The sequence below is a fragment of the Motacilla alba genome, chromosome 1A, assembly GCF_015832195.1.
Source record: "Motacilla alba alba isolate MOTALB_02 chromosome 1A, Motacilla_alba_V1.0_pri, whole genome shotgun sequence".
In the NCBI taxonomy this organism is placed as follows: domain Eukaryota; kingdom Metazoa; phylum Chordata; class Aves; order Passeriformes; family Motacillidae; genus Motacilla; species Motacilla alba.
The window spans coordinates 58,924,001-58,949,375 of NC_052031.1; the positions used below are offsets into that span (position 1 = coordinate 58,924,001).

The 25,375-nt window shown below is 42.3% G+C and overlaps 1 protein-coding gene across 2 annotated transcripts in view; it reads left to right on the forward strand.

Annotated features, from left to right (window-relative positions):
• Positions 1-24,720, forward strand: part of TMEM178B (transmembrane protein 178B) — a 220,400-nt gene extending 195,680 nt beyond the window's left edge. For both annotated transcript variants that reach the window (XM_038153167.1, XM_038153166.1), the window contains one exon: positions 11,993-24,720. In XM_038153167.1, the coding sequence (XP_038009095.1) occupies positions 11,993-12,243 (251 nt within the window). In that variant the 3' untranslated portion in view covers positions 12,244-24,720. The remainder of the gene's footprint in view (positions 1-11,992) is intronic.
• The last annotated feature ends 655 nt before the right edge of the window (positions 24,721-25,375 follow it).

Below are 25,375 nucleotides of genomic sequence, written 5' to 3' on the forward strand. Positions count from 1 at the left end.
CCATTTAGACTGGGTCACCTTCCCGTGCCCCAGCTGTGCCGCGCTTCCTGCGGGGCTGTCGCCAGGTGCCAGCGGGGACGAGGACACACCCAGGGCTCTGTGCCAGTGCCATCAGCTGTCACAGCACGACTCGCTGTGCCCAGGAGCTGATGGCCAGGCTGGGATGCCAACCCCATCACAAAGTGGGGCTTCAAAACAGGGCTCGGGAGCCCGTGCAGCGCCGCTGTCAGTGTAGCTGTGCTGCACTCGCCCGTATCCTCTGTCGCTCCCGCCTCCACCGAGAGCCTTGTCTTCCAAACCCCCCGGCTGTGCTTCCTCCACCCGTGCTGTGCATATGTTAGGAGATGACAACGCAGGCATCTGTGGATTTGCAGCCGTGGATTGTTACCAGCTGTTGAGTCATTTGAGTCTCAAATTTAACTCACTGTACTTTGAAAATAGCACGTAATGGTAGAAAATAAGAGTGTTTATTCTACACAACTGTGGTCCTGCCGTCTCAAAATAATCGTTCCACTGCTGAATAATTTAACAAAAATGGAGCAATTTAATGTAGCAGGTGTAAGGCAAAGCTCTGTGACTGACATCTCCTAGGCAGTTATGAAGTACCTTCATAGTAGCTGCCAAGAGGAAGCAAAGAGAAAGATAAACAAAGGGAGAAAGGAAGAGCCATTCTTTGGAATTCATTAGGAAATATGATATGTCCCACAGGGCACCTAGGATTTCTATTTTTCATTAATAATCAAGGTTTCTACCCATTCTTCAAAATATTTACTTGTGGTGACACGATCAACCACAACAATGAATATGAAAGGTATTTCTTCTGATCATATAAATTTTTTTCATTTATACAGCATTATTCTTTGAAAGTTCAGTTTCTTGTGCTTCTTCCAAAAAAATGGAATAGTTTTTAGAAAGTTTACATAATTTATTTTTTTCCCTATGTAAAGGCAAATATAAATGCACATGTGTGTGCACAAGTGTATGCAGACAGATCTTAAACAGCAGCATGTGATCCTTAGAAAAACCAAGATCTGCAGTAAGTAACTGGAATATGAATTGTGAAGCTTGGGATAAATACAATTTTCACAAAGGCATAATACCTTTGGCCACTTTGAAGAGTATTTATAATTCAAAACAAGTTGGAAGACTGGAAAAAAATGAGATACCAATCATGTTTTATTCCTGTGGGAGGTTCTAAATTAATGATGACTGCAGAGGAGCCTAAAAATTTGGCAAAACTCCCTACAGACCACTGTGAGAACTTATTTATGTGGATTGACCTCCAGATGGAGACACAGGCTGGTTTGAATCAAGAGATGCCATAAATGGGTTATGAAAGTGTTTGAGACCAGCCTCAGCACAACAAAATGACCCCCCCTCTGCCATGCCTCCCTCACCACACACGTGAACACTCTGGCTCCTACCTGTGCTTCTAGATAAATTTTGCATTACGTTCTAAAGTGATTTAAGGCTTTGAGTTGGAACAAGCTTGAGTTAATGTACAGCATTAATAGGCTTTAAATGTTTAAACCTCTCAAAGGCTCTGGATTATTTAAGACCCTCAAACACATGACAAGGGTGTCGTGGAAGGCAGAAAAGGAGCTGATGAGGGTCTTTTTGGACCGGTGAGGAGAAGCAGAACTCAGAGCAGTCATGCAGGTTTTATGCCCATCAGGAAGCAATGTAACAAGCCAAGAGCATTCATATTCAGGAAATAAGATTCAACCTGTTTCTAAAAATGTTCTTTTATGCTTTTAAGGATTTGTCCCTCTTTATGGGGAGTTATGAGGAAATTGGGGTTCTTAACTGTGGAGAAGACAGGCTCAGGGAGACTATTCCTCTTTACAACTACCTGACAGGAAATTGTAGCTATGAAGGGGTTGATCTCTTCTCCAAGTTACAAATCATAGAACAAGAGGAAATGGCTGCAAATTGTACCAGGGAAGCTTTAGATTGGGTAATAGAAAAAACCTCTGCACCAAAAGTGTTCAAGAGTTGTGTAGATGTGGCACTTAGGAACATGGTCTAGTGGTGGATTTGGCAGTGCTGGGTTAATGGTCGGACTTCATGATCTTAGAGATCTTTTCCAGCCTAAGCAATCCTATGATTCCTTTAAAACATCTCTCCCTGCAGAGTTTGTGATGTCTCTCACAGACCTGGTTCAAGGTCGTGTTCCTTGGTCCCATTTTAGGCCAGGTTTCTGGAGTCTGAAGTGTGGCTTTTCTTTTCTTATGTCTTTCAAAACCAGGATACTGGCAGATACACGTCCAGACATGTATGTGTGGATACCGGTTCACCGTACATGCACATGTCCTGATATGGGGGTAGAACTGGAACTCCTTCTTCATCCAGACCAGCGAACCATCAGTGATGAGCTTTTAACAATGTTACCACTTGTCTTTTGAATGCTGTTGAATTTCCTATTTTCACTCAAAAATAAATATTTAGGAAATCACTCAGGCAGACATACATCCCTTTTGCCATATTTTGATGTTAATATATTGCCAAGATGGCCTGTTGAGCATTTCCCAGAAATTTCCTAGAAATTCCTATTTCCTAGAAAAAAGTTGCTCAGCAGATGGCAGGACAAGGCTTAAAAGAGCTGGGGGTCCATGTTACATCTTAACTGCTGGTGCTTCTCTCTCCTCTCTGGTGAACCAACAACACATTTTGCATTTTTTTATTTATTTATGCTGGCTCATTTTGAAAAGGAAACAGGAGATTCTGGAAATAGGAAAGATCACTCACTTTCACAATACAGATATCTGTGTGTCACTGCCTCTCAGCAACTAAAACGCTCTTTTATAATTTCATGTTACAATACTCCTCAAGGGGAATCATAACTCTCATTTACAGCATAAGTTCAAATGCAGAGTTATATCTTTTGTCTCATAGGATATTATTTTCACTAGATGTTATTTTTTTTCCAGTACCTCAGGAATATATCTGATTCTCTAGGTGAATACTGGCACACCTGGCATTGAAATGTTGAAACCTGAGGTAACATCTCCATAAGAAAACAAGGGTGGGATATAGATGTGTTTTTTGCGAGTCAATAACAACAACTGTACTGCTGAGTGTAGTCATTTAGAAGTATTGTTCTGTGGGGCTTTTTTTTTTCCCGGAAGGAAAGGCTCGACAAGATAATTCATTGTCAACTCCATAGCATTTGATCTCCATGGAAACATTACCAGCTGACTTCAAAGTCAACCTTCAAATGTGTTGTGGGTTGTTTTTTTTTTCTTGTGGCTCATTTCTGATGCTCCTAGATGTGCACTTGCAGGCTGTGGGGAAAGAAATACCACCACAATTTCATCAGCCTTGTACCTGATCATGGGAGGGCACTGACACTTAGGAGAAGGAGAGAAAAAGCTTCTTTAATGAGGTGCAGAGATCTCATAGTCTGGAGCAAAAGATAGGGCAAGTAGTGTATGCAACTCTAATTCATTGTTTTTCTGTCCTAGCTCATATCTGTCTCCCGGAACTTTGTGTCCAGTAAATTAAGGAGTCAGCTCTGTCTGGATTTTCAGCAGGAAGAGCTGTTCATATTCCTCCGTGTGTTCAGTTCAAGTCAGCTATACTGATTTGTAATTTCTCCCTCACCAGGATGGGAGGTACTGGCAGAAGCATCAGTACCTTCTAAAGTTACGAGAACAGACAACTTAGCGTAGTCCGTGAAGGGCATGCAATCAAGTTCCTTCTCAGAGATGTCAATAGGTCTTTGGGAGGCTGACAGAAGGTAAAATAAAGTAGAAATAAAGCAGAGGAGACAGACTGTGCAGAAATACAAAAGACTTCCCCACCCACAGCCCTGGAAAACAAGTACTGTGTGTTTTAAAATTCAGTGGGTGTCCCATATCCTTTAATAATGTCACTAGGCCTTTGATCTGTTGTTGGCTTCTGAATTCCAATGGCAAGATGCACCAAAGCCAAAGGAAGACAATGAAAACAGAACTGGCATTTATTATTGGGTTGGTCTTTTTAAAAGGAAATTTTGCTGAGTTGTTTTCATGCCTGGCATAAAAGTGGAAAGACTGCACATGCAACAGAAGGAAGATTAATACTGGCATGATTTGTTAGACAGAAAAGAAAACCTTACAGAGGGAATGGGGAGAAAATTTCTGTGTGTGGCATATCTTTTTGTTAAATGCAGAGGCTGAAGCAAGATTTAGATTCACTTTCTTGGCTCGTCAGGTTGTCAGCTCAGAAAACAACATTCCCCTTGGGCAAATCACTGCTGCACTCGTTTGGTGTAATCTGCCTGGACAGAGTCCAACTGGACACTGGAAACTGCATTTAAAAAGCAACAGGAAAAAGCTATAGATGAGTAGGGCCTTCCTAATTTCTGCCCAACCTGGCTCTTCCAGGGCATACAGAGATAAGTCATGACAATGAACTTGTATGGGCTACAGAAGATGAGCAGGTATTTCCTCTGCAACAGGAAAGGAGATTTCAGCATGATCCTTTAGGACTGTACAGTGTCAGTCTAGTTTGTTGCTTGCAAGCATTTATGTGGATGATGTAAATGTCATAGTGGTGCCCTGCACTAAGTGGTTCTGGCAGACCAGACAAAACTGCATTTTATTTTGATATTTGACTATTCTCTCTCATTAACTGTACCAGCACATATAGAAAGAATTTTCTGTTCCTAACAGGTCAACTCAGGGAAACAGTAATAGAGCCCACAGACTTTTGTAGTAAAGATCCTGAAAGTTGTACAAGCAAAGAGTCCTTTGGTCACTTGACAAAAATGAATGGATAGGCTTTTCTCCAGCACCTAAAGGGGAAAATATCCAAATCAGGAAGCCACCACCATCAGTCCCAGTGGCTTCTTTAGTACTGCCTTCATCAAACAGAAGGATTAAAAAGGCATGTGAGTAACTATCCATTTAGACCTGAAAGTATTCCCTCTAGAAGTATTTATAGTGGCACACAGTAGGCAATATGGAAGAAGGCTGCATTGAATTTACTTGTGCTTACCTGTTGTCCAGTCTTGTCTTGAAGAACATCTATCAGTAGACTTTTCAGCAATTTAGGATTTCCTGCACAAGAAAAATTACACGAATCCTCCGAGGCTCCTTCTGAGAGATGTCCAATTTTTTGACTGGAAGAAAAATGGTCTTACATACTTAGAGGTGTAATGAGCTCATTACTAAAAGACCAGATACAACATGGTACACAGATTCCTCATACTACAGAACATGTCCCATGACAAGGTGAACCCAACCTGACTCCACAAGTTTCCCTTTAGCTCTGACAAATGCCTAGGGTGGGAAGCACCTGCCTAAGGTACAGCTTGATAGTGAACTCATGTGTCATCATCTGTGGCAAATCTGAGGTGAGGTGGAGTCACTTGAGCTTGTTCAGACCTCCAGTACCTCTTTCTGTTTAATCTTTTGGCCTCTGCCTGGGTCATGCTGTGAGCTCCACATTGCAGAGGATGAAAGCACCTGCCAGAAGCCTCTGTATGTTGCCAAGCATAGTGTGTGCCAGCACGCAGATGGGTTAATTTTTCTAACTTTGGATTAGAATTTTTCTTCATTTTGACACTGAGGTCCTTTCTTTGCTTTCTGCTCCAGTAAAATCAGAATAATATCACAGTAGTACAACTGGCACAATTTTTGCTGTCTCCTGTGTTGTGGCTGCAAGTTCATGACCCGTTATGTTTGCTTAATGGCTGTAGTCAACCCACTTTATTATTGCTAGGTTATTTTGGTTGGGTCATAGGAACCATCATTGCTAAAGTACTCAGAAGTTTATTCACTCAGGCTTTGATCTAAAAGCTTTCTTCTCTGCCTAGTCCATCAAAACTTTGTGCCTTTATCTAAGTAATGTTGCTTTTGCCTTACGTGCCAACTCACAGCTTCAGAGAGTGCTTGCTCACGGCTGTAGCTCACTGGCTGTGGCTGTGCACAGCATGGGTGTCCACTCCCTGTGCAGTCCCATGCCCCGAGGGATACAGTCATGGAAATGCCACCGTGTGCAAATCTGCAGTGTGAAATATGGACGGACACTTGTATCCACAGAGCAAACTGGAGTTCAGCCCTCAGCTGCTGTAGCATTGTTCCTATATATGAGATACTGATTTACACAAGCCTAAGCGTGGTCCCCATTAAGTGTTTGGGGTTGTAGCTGAGGACACATAATTCTCTGGTGCCATAAGAAATTACAGCTTGTGCAGCAGCAGTCCCTAGACAGGCACACAGGGGAGGTGACACACAGCAGGAGCACAGATCTGGCATTTGCTGGGCACCTCTGGCACCTTATGAGGCAGGAGGCCAAAGGCCAAATGCAAACCACATTCTGAAAGTGGCTATAATGCAATATCATGACAGACCCTGCAGTTTATCTGGTCCATGGTATAAGATAAAAATGCATTAAGTCCCAACCCAGGTGGGGATGTAATCTCACAAGGACACTGCACTAAATCTCCATCACCCAGTCAGATTTATCCTTCCATCTCCGCTTTTATCATAAGGGCAATTTTCCAGTAAACCCCTTGCTATTCTGCAGCCTATTGGTGATGCTGCAAGCTGCTTCTGCTGGAACAGTACATAATTAAGCAATAATTTATATTCTATGCGTGTATGCACAGAGCAATAAAGTGTTCTCAAGAGCTGCGTGCTGCTGAGGCGTTTAATCCGTGCGCAGAAGGAGTTTACTGCAAAGCTGCTCCCTCCCTCCAAAAGGCTTTTGTCATCACTGTATTGGGAGGGAATTCGGTGTATTCTTTAAGAATTTCATTTGATTTGGATATAATTTAAATAGTTAATGCTACACACTCCACTTTAGGATCAGACCTAATTTTATTTGTTTGTTTGATGTACCTTGAAAATAGTAAAACCTAGCAGGGCAGAGAGAAAGTAAAGATAATGTTTCACTTGTGAGGTTTTTTTTCTCCCATAGCCCTATAATAAAATGATGATAATTAAGTAAACAGCATTACTTCCAAAGACATTAGTGGCCGCAAGAAGCTACTAGAAATACTTTAAAGGCAGAGATTTACATTTATTTGAAAACTGCATGGTTTCAAAGGACATCTTAAAATCCATACCTTTGCAGTTCTCTTTTTATCTACCAATTTTTAAGTAATACTTGACATTTCTATATGCTTTAAAAAATAACAGAAGGTGAGAAGAATCAGGTTTTGGGGTTGTTTACTTTGTACATCTGACAGCACAGTTTGTGAGTCATTTCTATCTGTTGCGGGGGGAAGGGAGAGAATGAACATCATTCTGTCAGATGCGAAGGAAATGATTTCCAAATCATGAGACAAATGATCTGTAGGAGGAGGGTCTCAGAGATGGGCTTCGTGCCCAGATCATTTTAATTACTGGCTTTTTGGATTTCCCATGCCTTCAAATTGGTGATGCCTCCTTCAGGTTCCAGTCAGACACCTCCTCTCTAATAATAAGGATGAAGGTGTTTAGATGAAGCTGCTGCCAACAGGGTCTGTTTATGCCCTAGCACCATGAAGGTTCCCCTTCATCTGCAGTGCATCTAAGAAAGGCACCAGTTCTTGTCTCAAGACACCAGGGACCTTGGGAAATCCCTCAAGCTCTATCGCTGTGGAAGTTGAGGTCTGTGGGTGAAGGACGTGGCTTCTGACATGGTTCAAGGGGATACTGGCATCAGGGAAAATTCAAACAGATTTGCTATGGATGATTTGAGCCTGTTTGTGTTTAAATCAGTTCATTCACAAGCAGTTTTGGTCTCCCCTGGAGGTGAGGTTTAGAAACTGTGGAGGCATTGCAGACCCTCACACAGCTGGGCTAAATGAAAAGAAAGGGACATTTACAAAAAAGAAAAAATTAATTCCTTGCAGCAGAGGCCCATGGCACTGCTTGATATAATCATGCTTGAAAACAGCTACAGCAAAGGGCTCTGACTCATAATCCACGTGGAATTAGGCTTTGACCAACACTGACATTACCTTTCCCTGCCATCCCTCTTCAGACCATGTCTACCTCTACAGCAAGGATGCCAGGACCCCAATCTTATATACATATATAGCAAATAAGTTCATCTCTGTCCTAAAAAACCTTCCAATCTAAATGAAAGGGACATTCAGTGTAATTTTTAATATTATTCTTTAATATATAAGAAAGACAGGCACAAGATAGCCAAGAGATATTTAATAGCTCAGGTTCTCAAACCACTGATGATCATCAACCCATTAGCAGGACAGGGACAGTCAGAACCAGGCCAAGATGAAGGGAGGCTACCTGACAAGGAGTCAGGATGGAGGTTTGACTACATGTCAAACAGCAGTTTCTGTGGCACAGACACAGCTTTACATGAAATTTCATCTCCCACTTGATTGAAGCATTTTGCAGTGACACATGAATTACCTGTCAAAAATCCCACTGTTGCCGTGTCTCATTCATTAGGTTTCACTTAGGAGGATAATGTGTAAATCCCAGCACAAAGAACTTTGCGAGTTCTGCTCCCCCCAGCTGCTGAAGGACATGGCCTTTATCTCCCTGTGCAGCTCATGTACCAGTGAGCTCCTATTGACACCTGCCATTCACATTTTGTGCCAGGGCCATGCCTGGACCACCAGCCTTCAGGTCTGGTCATCTGCTTGGACCACAGCTATGGGGAGTGTTTTTCACAAAGAAATTAAAGTTTGTGTCAGTGCAGTTTCCAGGGGATCTGGGGCATTAGTGCACATGTAGGAGGATACTTCACTGACAGCAAAAACTTGGAAGGAAACTGCAGAAAGGTTCAGTTTGACTTCTGGGGAGAAAAAGGATTATAGGGTTGGGAATGCTCATGACTTCCTGCAGTCCTGCTGTCTCTGAAGCACTGTGTCTGTAGTGCAGAGTGTCGTGGTCAGGAGCAACAGCCTCCTTCCTCCTACCACCTCAGCTCCATGTCTTACCTGGACTAGCAGAGGCTTCCTTTCCATGGGTAAGCTCAGGTTCTGCATCCCTTTTACCCATGACTCCTTCACTACAATGGCCAACAACTGCAATTTGTAAGGATGATCTTTTGTGTTATGACTGCCAATTCATGAGGAAAAGCTACTGAACAGTCATGAGGTAGGAACCTTGGTTTTCATCAGTAGCCTTCCTGGTGAGAGGCCAGATTAACTATAAGCAGGATCTTCCTTGCTTGGCTGAACACAAGCAACACATAGGACTCATAAAATGGCCATAAAGATTTTTCTAGAGGGCGTAAAATGGAATTTTTTGTGTCTGCAATGAACAGCACTAGAGAGACAGATAAGTCTGTGTTGTACAAGACATCCTGCAGAAGCACTGGGGGGTGAAAGGCTGAGGACTGTGCTCTGCACTCTGTGACATTGTGCATGGCAGTCATTATTTGTTATCATGTGTTAGCATGTTCTCCAGAAAGGGGCCAGGCTTTTTTTTTAGAGAAGTCTCATGCTTGTGATTTGCTTAGTTCTCTAGTGTTGTTACTTGCTCCTCTTTGTTGTTCCTTTGTTAAGGGACAGAATACCCTCAGCAAGGTGGAGTGCCAATATACTGGGCACTGCTCAAACACAAAGAGAAAGCAACACTCATTGCACTGAAGAGCTTGTGAATAAAACAGCCAAGAAAAAGCATGAAAGCTTTCAAATACGGGGAGTATTTGAAATCCAAAGTTATTTCCTTCCCTTTTGTATTTAGCAAATGCAGCTTTAGTCTGGCCACACAGATTTTCCCACCCACCTCTCTTAACAATCTTATATTTAGAGAGAGCAGAAATTACCGTGTTCTTACTAGCAAAGAAATGCCTTCCCTGTCATTTTCTAACCACAACCATTTGAAATGAGCCACAGAGCTCAGCTGAGAGCACAGTGCCTCTGAGGCATCATTTCTTCCCTGATCCCACAATGTTCTAGTCATTCTGACATAGAACACAGGGAACAACCACATTCTTGTCAAACATCTTCATATTACTGAATAGCTTAAGTAACATAGTAAAACATGGAAAGGACATGTGGTTTTTAATCAAACAGCCTGATTTTTGACTAATGGATTGTGCGATGGTGATCTCCTCATCCATCCTACTCTGTGCTTTGAAGTAGTGTAAGACAACTCCAGAGCCTGGGATCTTACGAGGCTTTTGCAAGAATCCAGATCACTGATTGCAGACTGCTGGGGTGCTGGTGGGAGGCAAGAAGGCTGTTTTGAACGAAATAGGCACAGTACCTACTGCATCTTGCTGGTCCTCACTGGTGCCCAGTGGCACTCCCATAATGTGAGTATTTGTGAATATCCTGGGCCATCTGGCAGCTGTACGTGGCATTAGCAGAAGTACCTAACCTGTACAGCAGAGACTATCTACAAGTGACATTCCAAAATACAGTGGAAAAAAGGCCATACAAACAGGCATAGGAGTGATCAGAAGAGGGAACCGTAACAGTGATCTCACTGCAGGTCCATGATAGAAATTTGCCTGTAGATGCAATGCCTATGTGATGTTCCTGCTAAATAAAGGAAGTGGGTATAATGGAAAGTCCACGCATTTTGGTGATGTGGGTATGTTCCTGCAAATGCTCCCAGTTTCTGTACTGAATTCCATGGGAATTCACCAAATAATCTTACCTCTGTGTTCAGAGTGGGGAGGGTCAAATTCATTTATTCAATGCAACTGCAATTAAAAAGAGCAAAGCAGCAGAGAAACAACAGCAAAAGTGTTCCAGAAGAGAAGCAGAGCCAGGGGCAGGAAGCAGTAGAAGGAAGCAAGGACATCTATTAAGCAGAAGACAGGAGCTTGTCATTAAAACTAGGCAGATTGTGACTGCTTAGGAAGATTATGCTGGTTTAGGGATGGGACCAGGAAGATGAGGACATTCCTCACCAGCAGCTGTAAGTGAACAGATGCAAGACATGCTGCGCAGGTAGCACATGTTGCACGCTACTGATCCATGCATGGACAGAGGGAGGACACACAGGACTGACTGTGTGTGCCCTGTAGCATGAGTTCTGTAGGCTGCCTTCTGTGCCCAGGGTTCTCCAGGCAATTCAGAGAGGCCCACAAAGGGAGGAATTAGAGAAGAAAAATAAAGTACCAACTTCACACTGACGTGAGTCGTTATCTCTTGTGGCAGGTGTATCTGTAGCATCTGTATCTATCCATTATTTGGTGTGTGGGTGGCAATTGTGACATTTCAGGAGCTCAGACTTTAGCTTCGATGAAGCTGGAGGCCAAAGATCAAAATTAGACTGATCTGGGTGGGATAAAGTTCAGCCTCATCTGATATGTGTGTCTTTCCATAACACCAACTGACAGAGTTAGGAAGTTTGTCCTCGCCGTGTTCTCAGGAAGAAATAAGAAATGAAATATTGCTGCAGAGATGGAAAACAAGAATAGGATATTTTGAAGATTTCAGCAATATGGCAGAGGGCATCTGGATTGAAACTGGAGTCATGCAGAGGGCAGAATCTGAGTTTTGTGAAGGATTTAAAGATTTTTTAGTGATATTTAAAAGGAGACTGTATAATGAAAAATTCTGTATTTTGATATAAGAAAAGCATGAAGAAAATCTCCCACATAAGTTCAAATGTACATTTCAACAGAGCCAGAACATGACAAGTATATTGTAATATTCTATAAAGCCTATCAGTGAAAAATTGGAATGAAACAAAAAAATCAGGTTTATTTTCCCTCCCAAAAATGTCAAAACAAGATTATTCATTCTGCATTTACTCTGTAAAGCAAAGTTTCAGAAAAATCAATGGTTCTATGGAGCATTCCAGTTCCCAAGGGAGTGCTCATAATGAAAAAGTGTTCCTGTTGAAGTTTCTCCATACAGCTCTGTTCAGCAGCAGATCAATAATCAAGGCTCTGGTGGCACTCAATTCTTTCTCCATGGAGCCTCCACACTAAGCCACTCTTTATACAAACGTCTTCCCTTAGGCACTTCCTTACTGCTTGCACCAGCTCTTCTCATGCAGCTTGGAAAGGGGTATGTCTATCACTCTTCTAACTTCTCTTTGTTTTTTTCCTCCCTCCTTCTCCCCTTCCCACTCTCCTCCAGGAACCTTCTGCATCATTTCACTGTGCACGTGCGTGGCTGGAATCAACTTTGAGCTCTCCCGCTACCCCCGCTACCTGTACGGACTTCCCGACGACATCAGCCATGGCTATGGCTGGTCCATGTTCTGTGCGTGGGGGGGCCTGGGCCTCACTCTGATCTCTGGCTTCTTCTGCACTCTGGCCCCTTCTGTCCAACCTGTCCCCAGGACCAACTGCCCCAAATCTAGACCTGAGAACGGGACAGTGTGCTAAATCAAATAGCAGACAAGTACACACACACAAAGACATGTATATATATATATATATATATATGCCTAGGTATGCCTATACGTGCATATATATGTATATATAATTATATATATCTAAAATATCAAATTAATGCCAGTGCCAAGGTAGAGCTGAGTCCAACATGGCACTCACATCTCCACTGGACTCTGTGTTGCTTCATTCTTCCTCACAGTGATGGGAAAGCTTTTCTCTCACATGGCTTTTCCATCCAACTCTTAACTTCAGCATCATACCTTAGAGGTCAAATGAACCTACAGTTGCACCTACCTACTGCCATTTGGGAGGGGGAACAGGGGATCCATGTGGGGAATCTGGAACCAGAATCTGTACAGGACATGGTGGGGGCAGAGGCGTGGGGGGGATGACACTAAAAACATGTCCGTTGCAGCCAGAAGGGAAAATATAAACAGCAAGCAAATGAAGCATTTGAGCCACTTCAACAACACACGTCCTCAAGGCCATTATCAGAAATCCACCCATGTTCTTTTTCTTTCTTAAAACAAAATGACAGAAGTTGTGTCATTGGTTTTGGGGTTTTGTTGGGTTTTTTTCTCCTGAAAATGCAGAAAACAAAATGGACAGAATGTGTGAGGAAAAGTAGAAAAGCATTTTCTCTTTGCCTGCCAAACTTTAGAGAGAAGCAAACAAGTGAAAATAATAATAACTAATAATAATAAAAAAAATCTAAGAAAATAAAACCAGAAAACAATAAAAATCTCCAAGAGGACATCTCAGCGGACTTTCCAACAATGTGGTTTTAATCTTCCAGCTGCCTTACATCCAGGCTTACAAATGAGGCTGAACTGCTAATGTAAATGCAGCAGGAGGCCTTTTGAAAATGCTGTGATACATGTGTGTACAATTTTTTCTTCCCTCTGACTTTTTTTTTTTTTAACAAAAAAAATAATTTAAAACATTGCAATGTGATTGTCCACCAAACCATCCATGCTGTGTTTGTGGCCCAAGACTGAGGCACCGCAACGGCAGAAGCGTGAGGAAAGCCGTCAGGTCTGAGACAGCGTGTCTTCTCTGGTGGATTTCAGCAGGTTTTTTTTTTTTTCATGGAGCTTCTGAGAGTTCAGGATGGTGGATCCAGGGGAAGACTGACGAAGGAGAAGGGAGGTGGGGGAAGGCCTGGTAGCTTTTTTTGCCAGAGATTTGATGGAACGGGATTTCATAAAGTTTCTGGTTTGGATGTTTGAGACAACTGAGCAAAAACTGTGGAGGAGGAAAAGGGAGCTAATTTCTGTAGAAGAGAAGTAAGAGATGCCTCTCATTGTGTTCATGTATGCCAAATAAGACCTTCCCACATCTTGTCTTTGGAAACTGCCCCAATTCAATGGACATCTCCTCTCTCCATCTGGGAGAACTGTGTACAGATGGATGTGAAAGGGTCAGATGCAGAGAACAGAGATCCATTTCCCATGAGCTTAAGCATTGTATGATATAACTGTGAATCTGCAAATGGAACTCTCTCTTTTTTTGGTCTTTCTCTTTTTCCTGCTACTCCTCTTCCTATTGTCTCCTTTTTCCTTCCCTCTGCTCTTCCCGTTGTTCAGGTCATAGGTCCCAGAAGAGCTAAACAAACAGCTAAGTCTGGAGAGGTGGGTGAAGGCCATTACAGGAAGAAAAGCATTTTGGCTGTGAGGACAGTGGGTCTTTGCAAGGTACCAGTGGCTGAGGGGGAGGTAGGGAAGAAGGGCCAAGGGTGTAGCCAAAGGGACCCTGAAGAACGATGACTGAATTGCCATGTGCAAAAGTGAGAGCACCACTGACAATATATGCAGGCAAAGGGAGACAGGGCAAAGAAAAAAGGTCTCCCCAAAACTAATCCAACCCAACATGCTCTTAATTCAGGGATAGTACCAGCAATCCTTTCTTACCTGATAGCTGCATGATATCAGTCCTCATTAGTCAATAAAAAGTAATCCTCTCCATCTAAAATATCTCACCAGGAGAAGGAGCCTGTGCCTGCTGCACAGAAATGCAGGCATTAATTTCCAGGTCATGCCATTTACACAACTGGCAAGAAACAGTATTGCTTGGTTTAAAAATATCCAGCTAACAAATGATTCTTACACATGTAGTTGCATTACAGTGCTCAAAGAAATGAAGTTTCTGGAGGGCATGTTGGAATAGAGTAGATTTGGGTTTCTTCCATTCTTGCTCAGCTACCTAGCTTTTGTTTTCTGTTGTCTACAGATCCCCCAAACATGCCAATGCCAGCTGCTAGGTCAGTGTGTTTCCACTAAGGGCCATCCCTGTCAACTGAAGTTTCACAATTTCATTTTACATTAGATGTGACCAGAGAAATGACTTATTTATTCGAGTTGAAAATACAAGCCTTTTGAAGAAACTTCATTCTTAAGCAAATTGTTTTGTTTTTTGGTTTTTTTTCTGGAAAGGTTTTCAAATAGAGTGGTTTTGAAAAGTTTTGAAATCATTTGACTGTGCAAGTGCCTACTTGGTAAGGAGGTTGATGAATTACCATTGAACAGAAGGAAATTTAAAACAAAAATAGCCTTGGAGAGCTAAATGAAGGCTGAATGCAGAAAACCAATAACTGGAAAGAAAAAAAGACCTATAAAAATTGTTCATTTCTTCAAAGCATGAAATTTTTTGGAAAAAAACCCAACTTATTGGTAAGAAATTATACAGCTGCTTAATTAAAACAGCTTTGAATGCAAACTTTCTTCCTCCTCTGCGGTGCTGAATGTGATGGCAAAGGTATTTCATGTAAATACAGATATCTGGAGTGACACAGGTAAGCCAGAGTCACAAAGGTACCTATCTGGAGTCTACCATCAGGCCCTATGGCAGGCAGAGCAGTACAGCAGCTCCTGTGATGATGATGGTCCTTGAGTGTTCACAGGGTGAATTCTACTGATGCAGTTTTGAAAGAGGTATAGAGTAAGATTTAAAGAAATGGAAGTAATTTTGCTGTTTGATGGATTTTCAAAGATTTCCTTTTCCTCTGTAGCTGGCCTAAAACCAGTTTTGCCTTTATGAAGTATTCTCTGATGGTGTTGGTTTACAAGCTGTATATAAGCCTCTGTGTCTATCTGTGTGTGGCAGTGGTGGAAGAGGGTTATGGTTATTTTATTAACGACAGAAAAATGTTGACCCTGAATCTTTTGGCCAGTTCTGTGATTTTCCACTTGCTCTAGCGTAGTGTCTGTAAGGCCTGTGTGGCTATGAAGCATCTTAAAATCTATGGGAATGTCTGAGCAGCAGGTGATCAGGTCACCTTAATCTCCAGCTGGACCCCCAGAAGAACCATTTTTCCAAACACCAGTTCTCTCATCACTGCTTTAAGTAAGGGCAGAACCCTTTTGGGGGATTGTGAATTTCCCATCTGTACTTCTCGAAGAACTGGCAGGAGTCCTGTGTGCTTCCATACCCCTGGATGGGGATCACAGCCCCACCACACCTTCTGAGTGCTCAGACTTATCTTTAGAGCAGGGTTGATCCAAAATACATCCAGATGTAAATTTGTGATGGTTAATGTCTCCATCTCTCCTGAGCTGAAGCACACTCACAGCTATTCTGAGGTTATGCATTTTGGGAGAGGCTTTGAAGTATCTTTCTGGACAGAGACTGAAACTTTTTTACTAGTGTGTGGTTTCTTAGTTGGAGGAGCAGCTAATTAGAAATCTGTTATCAGTGATCCCAGCAATAAGGGGCTTGACCCTGTCCCTCAGATCTGCTCTGGCCAAGTGCCTAAGCATGTGCTTTACTTGGAGCATGTGACTAATCCCCTTAAATTTGGCTGACTATTCATAGGCTTAAAGTCCAGAATGTGCTTTCTTGGATGACATTCAGCTTCCTTGAAACTCCAGCCCATGTTCTTCTTTTCCCATCCTTCCCCTGTAGATAAGGTGACACTCTGTCCTAGCCTGAGCAACCAGTATGTTCTTGGTCTCCCTTTGTGTGAGGTGGACATGCAGGATCCCTATTTGGCAGGCTCTTTGCCACACCTAGCCTTTCATGTTGCACTTCTGGGACAACACATCTCTATGTTCCAGAGACCACTGCACTGTAGTGCAGTGATCTGATACCCTGAAATGCCCATCCTAAGGATGCAGGATGAATTGGCTCAACACACAGTGATCTGCAGGCTGAGGTTTTGTGTGTAGTGACTCAGTTGTGTTGCCCTGTGACCGTAACGAGTCAGCTGCAGGGGTTCTGCTGTCTGTCCCTGCTGGGACATGGTACATCTGAAGGGGCTATGTGGCAGGAGCACATGTGCCCTGTATCCTGTGTCCTATAGGATAGGTGTCCTATAGGAACCCCCTTCTTCAAACTAAAGCTGTTTGTGTGTTAAATTTCCTAACCCATATTAGCCGCCTGTATATATCATCAATCCCTTCTTCCTCTCTGCAAACACACAGCTGATCTTTCCTCATCTAAACAGTGCAGTCCCTCCAGTTCTTTTCCTAGTTGGGCTTTTTTCTTCAACCCCAGGGACAGTCACAAGTGGATCACAAAACCACCAGTGACCAGAGCAATTTCTTTGAAATACTGCTTTTGAAAAATTGTCATTACTTTCTAAAATGTTATTCCAGCTGCAATAACAAATAAAAGGGGGGAAAAAAGCATCCTCAGAGTCCTCTAAACAGAGTATACTCATCCTCCTAGGAGTGAATTGTGAGAGTGCAGGTATTCTGTTTTCCTGTGGATGCAAGTCATTTGGGACCATTTTTAGCTATGGCATGTTAGCACATGTGCAGTTCAATGGATGGTAAATAAAGCAAAGTTGGTGAAGGAGGGGATTGATGTGCAAGGGCTATTTCAGATTCCCAAGCATTCCTGGAAGACTGTGTCTCCATGGCTGTCCATTTACCCACCGTGCAGCGCCTCTGAATCAGGCTCATCCCTGGAGCCCCACTGATAAGCAGAGCTCGGAAGAAAATCACTGTAATCTGTCCTTAATTCTTGAGTGCCACGCTAACTGCCAGCAGCGAAATGGAGGGAAAATAATATGTTACCAAGTATAGCTTAAATAAAGACATGCATTATTCGGGCTCTTTCTTCTCTGTGTCTCTACATAGGCCTAGAAGGGCTACAGGAGTGCTCAGGCACATTCACACGAACCACCACTGCATTTTCTTGCCCCCAGGTTTCCCACTCCTTCATGGTCCAAACCGCTGTGCTCATCCAGCCAGCAAGGGAAGACTCAAGGTGAAAAACTGAGACAGCTCTGAATGATTGCCAGGTACCAACAACAAAGAGTAAAAAGTGGGCATGAAACACAAACAGCATGTAAAGATTAGTGACAGATGAATTTCCAAGGTCAGGAAACAAAGTTCAAAAAAGCCTAAAGTCTGATTGCTAATTCCAGGCCAGATCCATAAAATCTTGATCCTGCCAGTCTAAGGTGAAAACTCAAAAACCAGGGCTTAGCTCAAAACCTATAGTCCACTGTTTCCAATCATAGCCAGGAATACAATGCAACTATTCCATAGTATGTTGAGGTTCATAGAAAGCTCAGATGCCTTAGAAAATATTTTAGTGTTGTCTTGGTTAACACCAAACATGAAATGTGTGCTTACACACTCACAATATCTATTCTTTGGCTTTAGAAATAAAGTCACCAGATGCTACCTCCCCTCCCTCCCTCCCTGCCATCCTCTCAGTTCAACTTAGGGTTTCCATCCTGTATGCCCCACTAATTCCCCAACCATACAGCCTTCTTCAGAGCCATAATTTTTAATTGCAACATTTTGACAACAAGTGCTGCTGGTGCCAGGGGGCTCTGACAAGCTTCATGTTGACATCAGTTGGAGAACTGTAGCCTGATACAGTGCTGTCAATTTAACTGCATGAGGCTTTGCACAAGTTTAGGATTTAACTTGAGAAAGAGTCTGGACAACTGCCTCAATATAGGCCACAAGAGAGAAATTAAATTCTCGTCACCTCTAGTAAAGCACTCCAGAATCACAGATCAATTGTCCTTCCCTTGCTCAGGGAAGACTTTCAACGAAAATATCAGTCTCAGATAGGTTATCTCCGGGAGAAAGTGCGAGACTGAAAAAAAGGAGACCCAACTGCAGTTGCTTCAAAATTGGTAGAATTCTGTGAGGATAATCCAATGTTACCCTCAGCATCAGCAGCAGGAATTGTCATTCCCTTCTAGGACTGCACTTTTATATTCTTCCATCACTGATTAACACCCCTGCACAGTGGCAAAAAGTGACTTTCAAAGTTTTCTTGCATAGAGTGTGTACACATGGGCACCCTCACTCCCTTCTTTCCTTAAACACACACATGTGCACATCCCACATGATGTGGATGCCAGAAACCTATAAAAGTGTCCTATATAGAGATAAAATACATAGGAAAATGCAGCATAATTGTTCTCTGTTCTTTTATACTTAACTCAGGAGCTGCAATGCAATTCAGATGCCATCTGTGTCCCTGTTAGGTTGTGCGTGCAGATCACATGCAAAATCTCTCCTGGAGATGCATAAGGAAGCAAAATACAACGGGGATAAATTTGGTATTTTCCATCAAAAAGTATCTGGATTTAAGGAAGAGATGCCAATGTATCCCCTCCAAATCAGAAATGTTTATGATCTCCTAGAGGCAGTGGCACGGCAGGACACTCCTGAGCCTGCAGAGGGCTTGTGCAGACTGTTGGCAGCATGAAGGCTGTGGTTAAAGCTGCTGGGCACAGCAGGGAGCTTCACATCCCGTGGGTCTGAGGCCTACCTGTGGCAGCAGGACACAGGAGTATCTCTGTAAAGGCAGTTCCTTCAAGTGGCCTCGTTACTTGCCGGCGGGTCAGAAATACTCAAGCAGTAACAGCGATTCTGCAGTAGGTGAGATAAAGAGTAAAGCCTGCAAAATCTTGTGGGTTTTGCCCCAGTTTCAAAATGATGTAGACTCCAAGGATTGTGAATCAGTCATGGCTTAGTCCCCTGAGGCCAGATACACAAAACAGCTTCAGCATCCAACTCCTCTTCAGACAGTGAATAAAGCACTAAATGCTTTTGGTGCCTAATATTTTTTTAAAAAACTTATACGGTCCTAATTTGCTTAAGCTCTCATGATGTTTTATCTCAAGAAGAGTTTTCTTCTGGCTGTAAAGCATAAAGCTGTATTTTTTTTTTTACAAAGAGTTATTCATTAACAATATAGATCATAAGAAAAAGGTTTGAGTAATCAGAACAACAAAAGTGCAGCCTTAGAATATTCAGTTAGAGTGTACTGAATTATTTATAACTCCTGGGCACCAACAGCAATCACAGATATCTAATTTAAACTGTTACTATTTTTACTTGGCAATTTCCATCACTTAAAGTGTTTATATCTATGTATTTGCAGTTTGATCTTTTGCAGAATAAAATTTCCCCTACTTACACAGAAAAGCATATTTGGGAACTTTGAAGGTATTTTTCTGCAGTACCTTTAATTATTTTAAAGCATTTTGAGGCTTAGTATGATAGACTTTACAACTTTCAAAACTCTAAACTGTATCTAAAATAGACTTGAACTTTAAGTTCTTTCTCAAGTTAAATTCTCTTTGATTACAGGTCATTGGGATCAAGGAGAAATTTGTTTCATTAATAGATGTAAGACTGGGTCCTATTTATGTGTGTATGTGATGAAGGGATTTAGGTAAGGGGGCTGCACTTCAATGTCAGCCTACTTAAGGATCTTCTGCATAGATGTAGGAAATGTCACTGCTAAGTCACTCCAATTTTCTACCAATCTCTTTTTGTAAAAAACAACCATTATACTTGTGTGCGGCTGGAATAAAGCATTATTAAATCTAGCCCATAGGCTGACACACATATACTTGTAAATATGTGTATATTTGTGTATATATTTGTAAATTTATGAAAAATGTCTGTATCTTCATGATTGCCTGAAAGAACCTGAGGTTGATGTACAGAATTTCAGGCAAAGGACTGTTTCTTTTTCACAATCCTCACGTATATCAGATTTAAACCAAAACAAATTAAAAAGTACTATTTCCCAGGAAAATCCTCATTTTGCCATTGCACCAGTTGAGGAGGGGTGCCACACTTGAGTCAGCAGCACGCACAGCTACACACGTACATCCAGTCAAAGGACTGGGTCTCAAGGGCTTTTTAAGGAAAAGGAATGGACTGAAAAAGCAATGGTACAATTTCTGTTCAGCATTAGCTCTCTCAATTGATTCTCTTGTCCTTTATTAGGAGGCCCTGTGGACAGATGCTGTTCTTCTCCTTAGGTGTATGTTTGGGAGGAGCACCCTTGTGTGTGACACTGAGCCACTGAAAGGCCAGGATTTTCTGACCTGACTTTGTCCCCATCAACCTTAGACACTTCACTGAGTTTGTGGTGTTAATGGGCTCGTCTCCCTTGGCTTCTTGTACAGGTAGTAAAGAGAGACAGTTGCTTACAGGTGGTGACCAAGCAAAACTGACATCTAAGCTTTAGGAGCTCCTTCTTGCTTCATGCAATGACCACTCACCTATCTTGAGTGATCCCAAGATCTTAAAAGATCTTAAATCCTGGTGAAGTGAATCAGGTACCTAGTGCAGGGGAGCATCCATATGGAGATCAGCTGTGTCTGTGTGCTTCGGGTGCATGGCCTGGGCTCGTCTGTAAAACACAGGTTTTAATTGTGAAAGCCTGTTGGAACAAAAGGAGATGTTCACAACGGCCTTCCCCTCCCAAACCGCAACATGACTGCAAAGGACAGGGCTTGTCCGAACCCCTGGAAATAGCATTTGTGGTGAGTGCCTTGTTGTGGCCTCCAGGCACAGATGGTGGTCCCTGTGCTGGAGGTCAGAGGTCTTTGGTTTGAACTCTTCGCCTTTCTCTGCCAGTCCTGGGCATTGCTGAAGCAGCTCAAAGAGGGTATTTACATCTTAAATGTTTGAACAGCTGAGCTGTTCAAAGGTTACTTTTCTTGCTTTATTCCCAAACTGCCCTGAAAAAGTCATCTAGCTGGTAGTGATAATCAAAAACTTCTCCTCCAAGATAGAGTCTGGGAAGTTTCGTATTCTTTTTTTTCAATGTTAATAACTGCTTTACAAACAGCTTACATGGAGATTAAAGAGATTGCAATTTCATCCCTTGTTGTTGGGATTATAGTTGTCCTCATAAAAACCAAACTGAGGACTCAACAAGAGGATGAACTGTGGCTGCATAATTCAGAAAGGTGCTCTGACAAGGCTGAACATATGTCTCCATCTCATGGTGAGAGTCTCTCAGAGGAAAATTTTGGAATTGCATATTGATAGCGAGTCTGTCTAGAAGGACCAGCAATTTAATCCAGAATTAGAACTTTGGAACTCTTGTATAGCCCCATGTATTACCTGAATAAAACAAACACTGTCAGAGGAGTGGGAAAATTGAACTGATTTCTGAAAACTCTAATGCTAAGTGAACTTTGGACCTTGTGCCAATGTATGGTCACTACTATTTGTTTCTACAGCTAAATTTAAGTCAGTGACTTGACAATCTTCACCCATGTCTAACAACTTTATTTTTAAAAATACTGTTAAGGTTTTGACAAGAGGGATTTCAGGGAACTGTAAAATGAAGTTTCAATACTGTGTACTAGTACTTACTTAGAAAGTGGAAGATAAAGCTGAGTTCCAGGGATGAAATGTTGTTTTTCAGCATGGTACTACCTTGCCCAAGCTGTAGTGTATCATCCTAACATTCTTCTCCTGTTTTCCATTACCCTTTTTTGAGGAGTTAGATATATATCTCTGTTTCCCTCCCTTCCTTTTCCTCCCTGTGTGTGAGAATACAGACATGCTTCCTGTAGAGACATTTTTCTCTAAATTTCATTCCATACCAGCTCTTGCGTATGTGACTGTTTTGTTATTTAAGATGTCTGTGAAAAAGAAATAAAGGCTTTAAGAGTGAACTCTGGAAATGAGGAGGAGCTTGAAAATATATAAAATTTAAGAATGCAGCACCATTTTCTGCAAGATTTTTCAGAATGTTCCTAAATTCTCATCATCACTCTCCTGCCCTCCCTCTCTGTGAGAGGGATGAGAAAGGTACTGAGACGTGGGACTCTCAAAGGTTGCTTTTAAAACTGTTGACTCACTGTTCCCATAAGGATTTTGCAGGTTTTTCAGAGTTTTAGTGTCAAAGAAACTTTTAAAAGGTGATAAAGTCAAAGCGCAATATCACGTGGGAGGAGGTTCTAAGGGGTGACTCCATACCAGTTTATCTTTGTTTCCCATTCTTTACCACCGTCCTGCTTGCCCAGCCATGCACATTCTGCTCCCTGCTGGGTTCACTTTGCCAAGGTGTGGCTTGCCAAGAGGGGCCTGCCTGACCTCTCAGCCCCATGAAGCATTTGGATAACTTTCCACTTTCTCTCAAAAGAACCTGTCTCACCTCCTAATGAAAGCCATAACCACTCCTGTGACCGTGCCACAGGGAGTGAATGCCCAGGCTCCATGGGACAGAGCAATGCCTGGCACCAGGGTGATCCTGGGGATAAGGAAGGGGAATGGCTGGAGCTCTCAGGCCATCAGGGCTCCAGTGTCACCTTCTCCTGCAAGCACTCCCGCTGCTCATGAACCTCTTGGCCAGTTCAGCACGTGGGTCTCACTCTTACTCTCCCATTTGTGCCCATGGGAATTGTGCAAAACACTCCTGAGGGCATGAGCGTTGGGTACAAGGGGCAGGGAGAAACCAGACACAGTGGGCTCCCCACCATCCACTGCAGGTGCATCTCATGAAGGTATTTGCTCTTCAGGATTTCTTCTGCCCCAAGTAATATTCAGCCTAACCACACTCTACCGCACTGGCCAAAAGTTTTTTGAGGGTTTCCCCTTCTTGACTTTCTCACTGGTCCTTTTTTCCTTATGACATTTTTTCTTGCTCAGAAGAAATGAAGCAATTCCCATAATCATCTTTTGATGATGATAAAAGTTGCAGTCAACACTGTTTCTAATTGACAGTTTTGGAGGCTTAAGATAATAATTCACTTAAATGCCTGCAAATTGAAGCATGTCAGCACTTTCCTAGGACATTCCCAAGTAAAATAATATGACTGGTACAAGACATTTGTCATGTGGGTACATCTTGGCCAGCTGTTTATGTTTCCACTAAGTGCAGTGCACACACATCAAAGCTGGATTAAGAAAGACCTAGAATGCCACAATACTCAGGCATATTTAGAGAAATGCAGCAATACATCACATTTATTGGGCATATTTTCTCCATAGAAAATTTAACAAGTATGAGTCCTATCAGACCTGTCTGAGGCAGGTAGGTATTATAGCCATTTTGGAGATGGGAAGCCAAAAGCCTGGGAAAAGACCTTCTATTTAGTGGTTTGATGCCCCCTCACAAGTTCTATCAGCTGCAGGTGGAGCCTTCTCTTTTCAGCACTTTTGAAAATCGAGACTGTAGCTGGGTTTACTCAAGTCTGCGGTGGCTGTAAATGTGAAAGCCAAGATTAGGACACTCAGGATCCTGATTTCTTCAAAGCACTGCTACAGAGCTTTGATCCCACAAAGCATTTGCCTAATTTCAAGCATAAATGTCCCATGAAGAATGCTACTGCTATGCTTAGAGCTAGGCACATGCCTAAGTGCTTTGCTAGACTGGGAATTATATTGAAATGTATAAAACTTCAACATGTTTTGAAAAGTCTAAAACCATGTCTATTGCAGACTATGGTTTGGGCATTGTAAAGGATATTTGGACTGTGTATGCAGCTGCTCAACCAAGTGGAGTACTTTTTTAGCCAATACACACAGAGTTCTATGAGTTTTGGGTAGTAACATCCAGTTGTCAGAAGTAATAGAGAGTGACATGTCCTGTGAGGCTGGGACCTCTGTGCTGCTGTAAGAGGCGAAGTGGCTCCTGTGGCCATTGGTGCTAACAATACATCAACAACCACTGACTATTTTGTTAGGTTCTTCTGGTGAGATGCGAGTGTGGTGGCTAATTTCACAAGTAATGTGACATCAAGTGTATTGTACTTTTCCATTTCTTCCTGTAATCTGTTGCAGCAGAGGTGAACGGAATTTGTTTAAACAAAACATCCCAAATTTCTTGTTCTGTTAATCCAAGGTGCTAATCTGCAGACACACAGGTGTTTGTGTATGTGCATCAGTGTTTGCAGGACTGTGGCCCTGAAGGAACATTTCAGTGGCAGGGTTGAGATCAGGGAACTAATAGGGAGAACAAACATACCCCTATAGCTTTGAAAGACAGGAGTTGCAGAAAGCGTCGCAGGACTTTGCCGAAAAACTCATTATATCTTACAATTTCCCTTTTGTTTTGATTTGTTTTGGTTTTGGTTTTATTCAGATTGGCGCAGAATACTGTATTTCCATCGATTAAAATCTTGTCTGGTAACTAACTAAACAACTTGTTCATGGAAAATTAAAAAAATAAATAAGTAAACTGTCAGTTGTGGAATGTAAACTGATTAAACAAATAAAAAAATCATGTTGTGTGTTTTAAGAAGTTGTGTCTGTTTGTGTCAGGAGTGGGACTGGACACCTCTCAACATCCCCATCCTCACAGAAGGATGGAGGACAAAGAGCAAAACTGGGAGGTGGGTGGTCTCTGAGTTATGGGGTACTGGAAATGCTCTTTGAAAATGAACAACAATAAAGATTAGATGGCTTCTGATCAGAATCACTGTATAAGACATTACAAACACAAGCAGGATCTCAACGTGACTGTTTATGAGGAGGATTTCTGTCTGTCATAGAAGGGATTGATTCCTGCTGGAACCTTGATGTTAGAGTACTGCTTGTACTCTAACACCATTAATCTCTTTTTGGAGCCACTTAATGTGTTGAAGTCTGTGATTTGATTGGAATGTATAGAGATACCAGAGTAGTTTAGCTCCCACCTTCCCCCAGCAAATAAACAACAAAAACCGAATATGGATTGGTGCCTGTCGGGTTTCCAGTGCTCAGCTGTAAGGGCTTCAGGAAACCTGGCAGACACAACAGTGCACTGATATTAGTGCTTCCTCACTGCTCTTGCATCCTCAGGCTGACAACAATGCAGCAGACAATCATGCAGAAGACAACAATGCAGCAGTAAATCATGCAGAAGACAACAATGCAGCAGACAATTATGCAGCAGACAGAAAATCATGCATCAGACA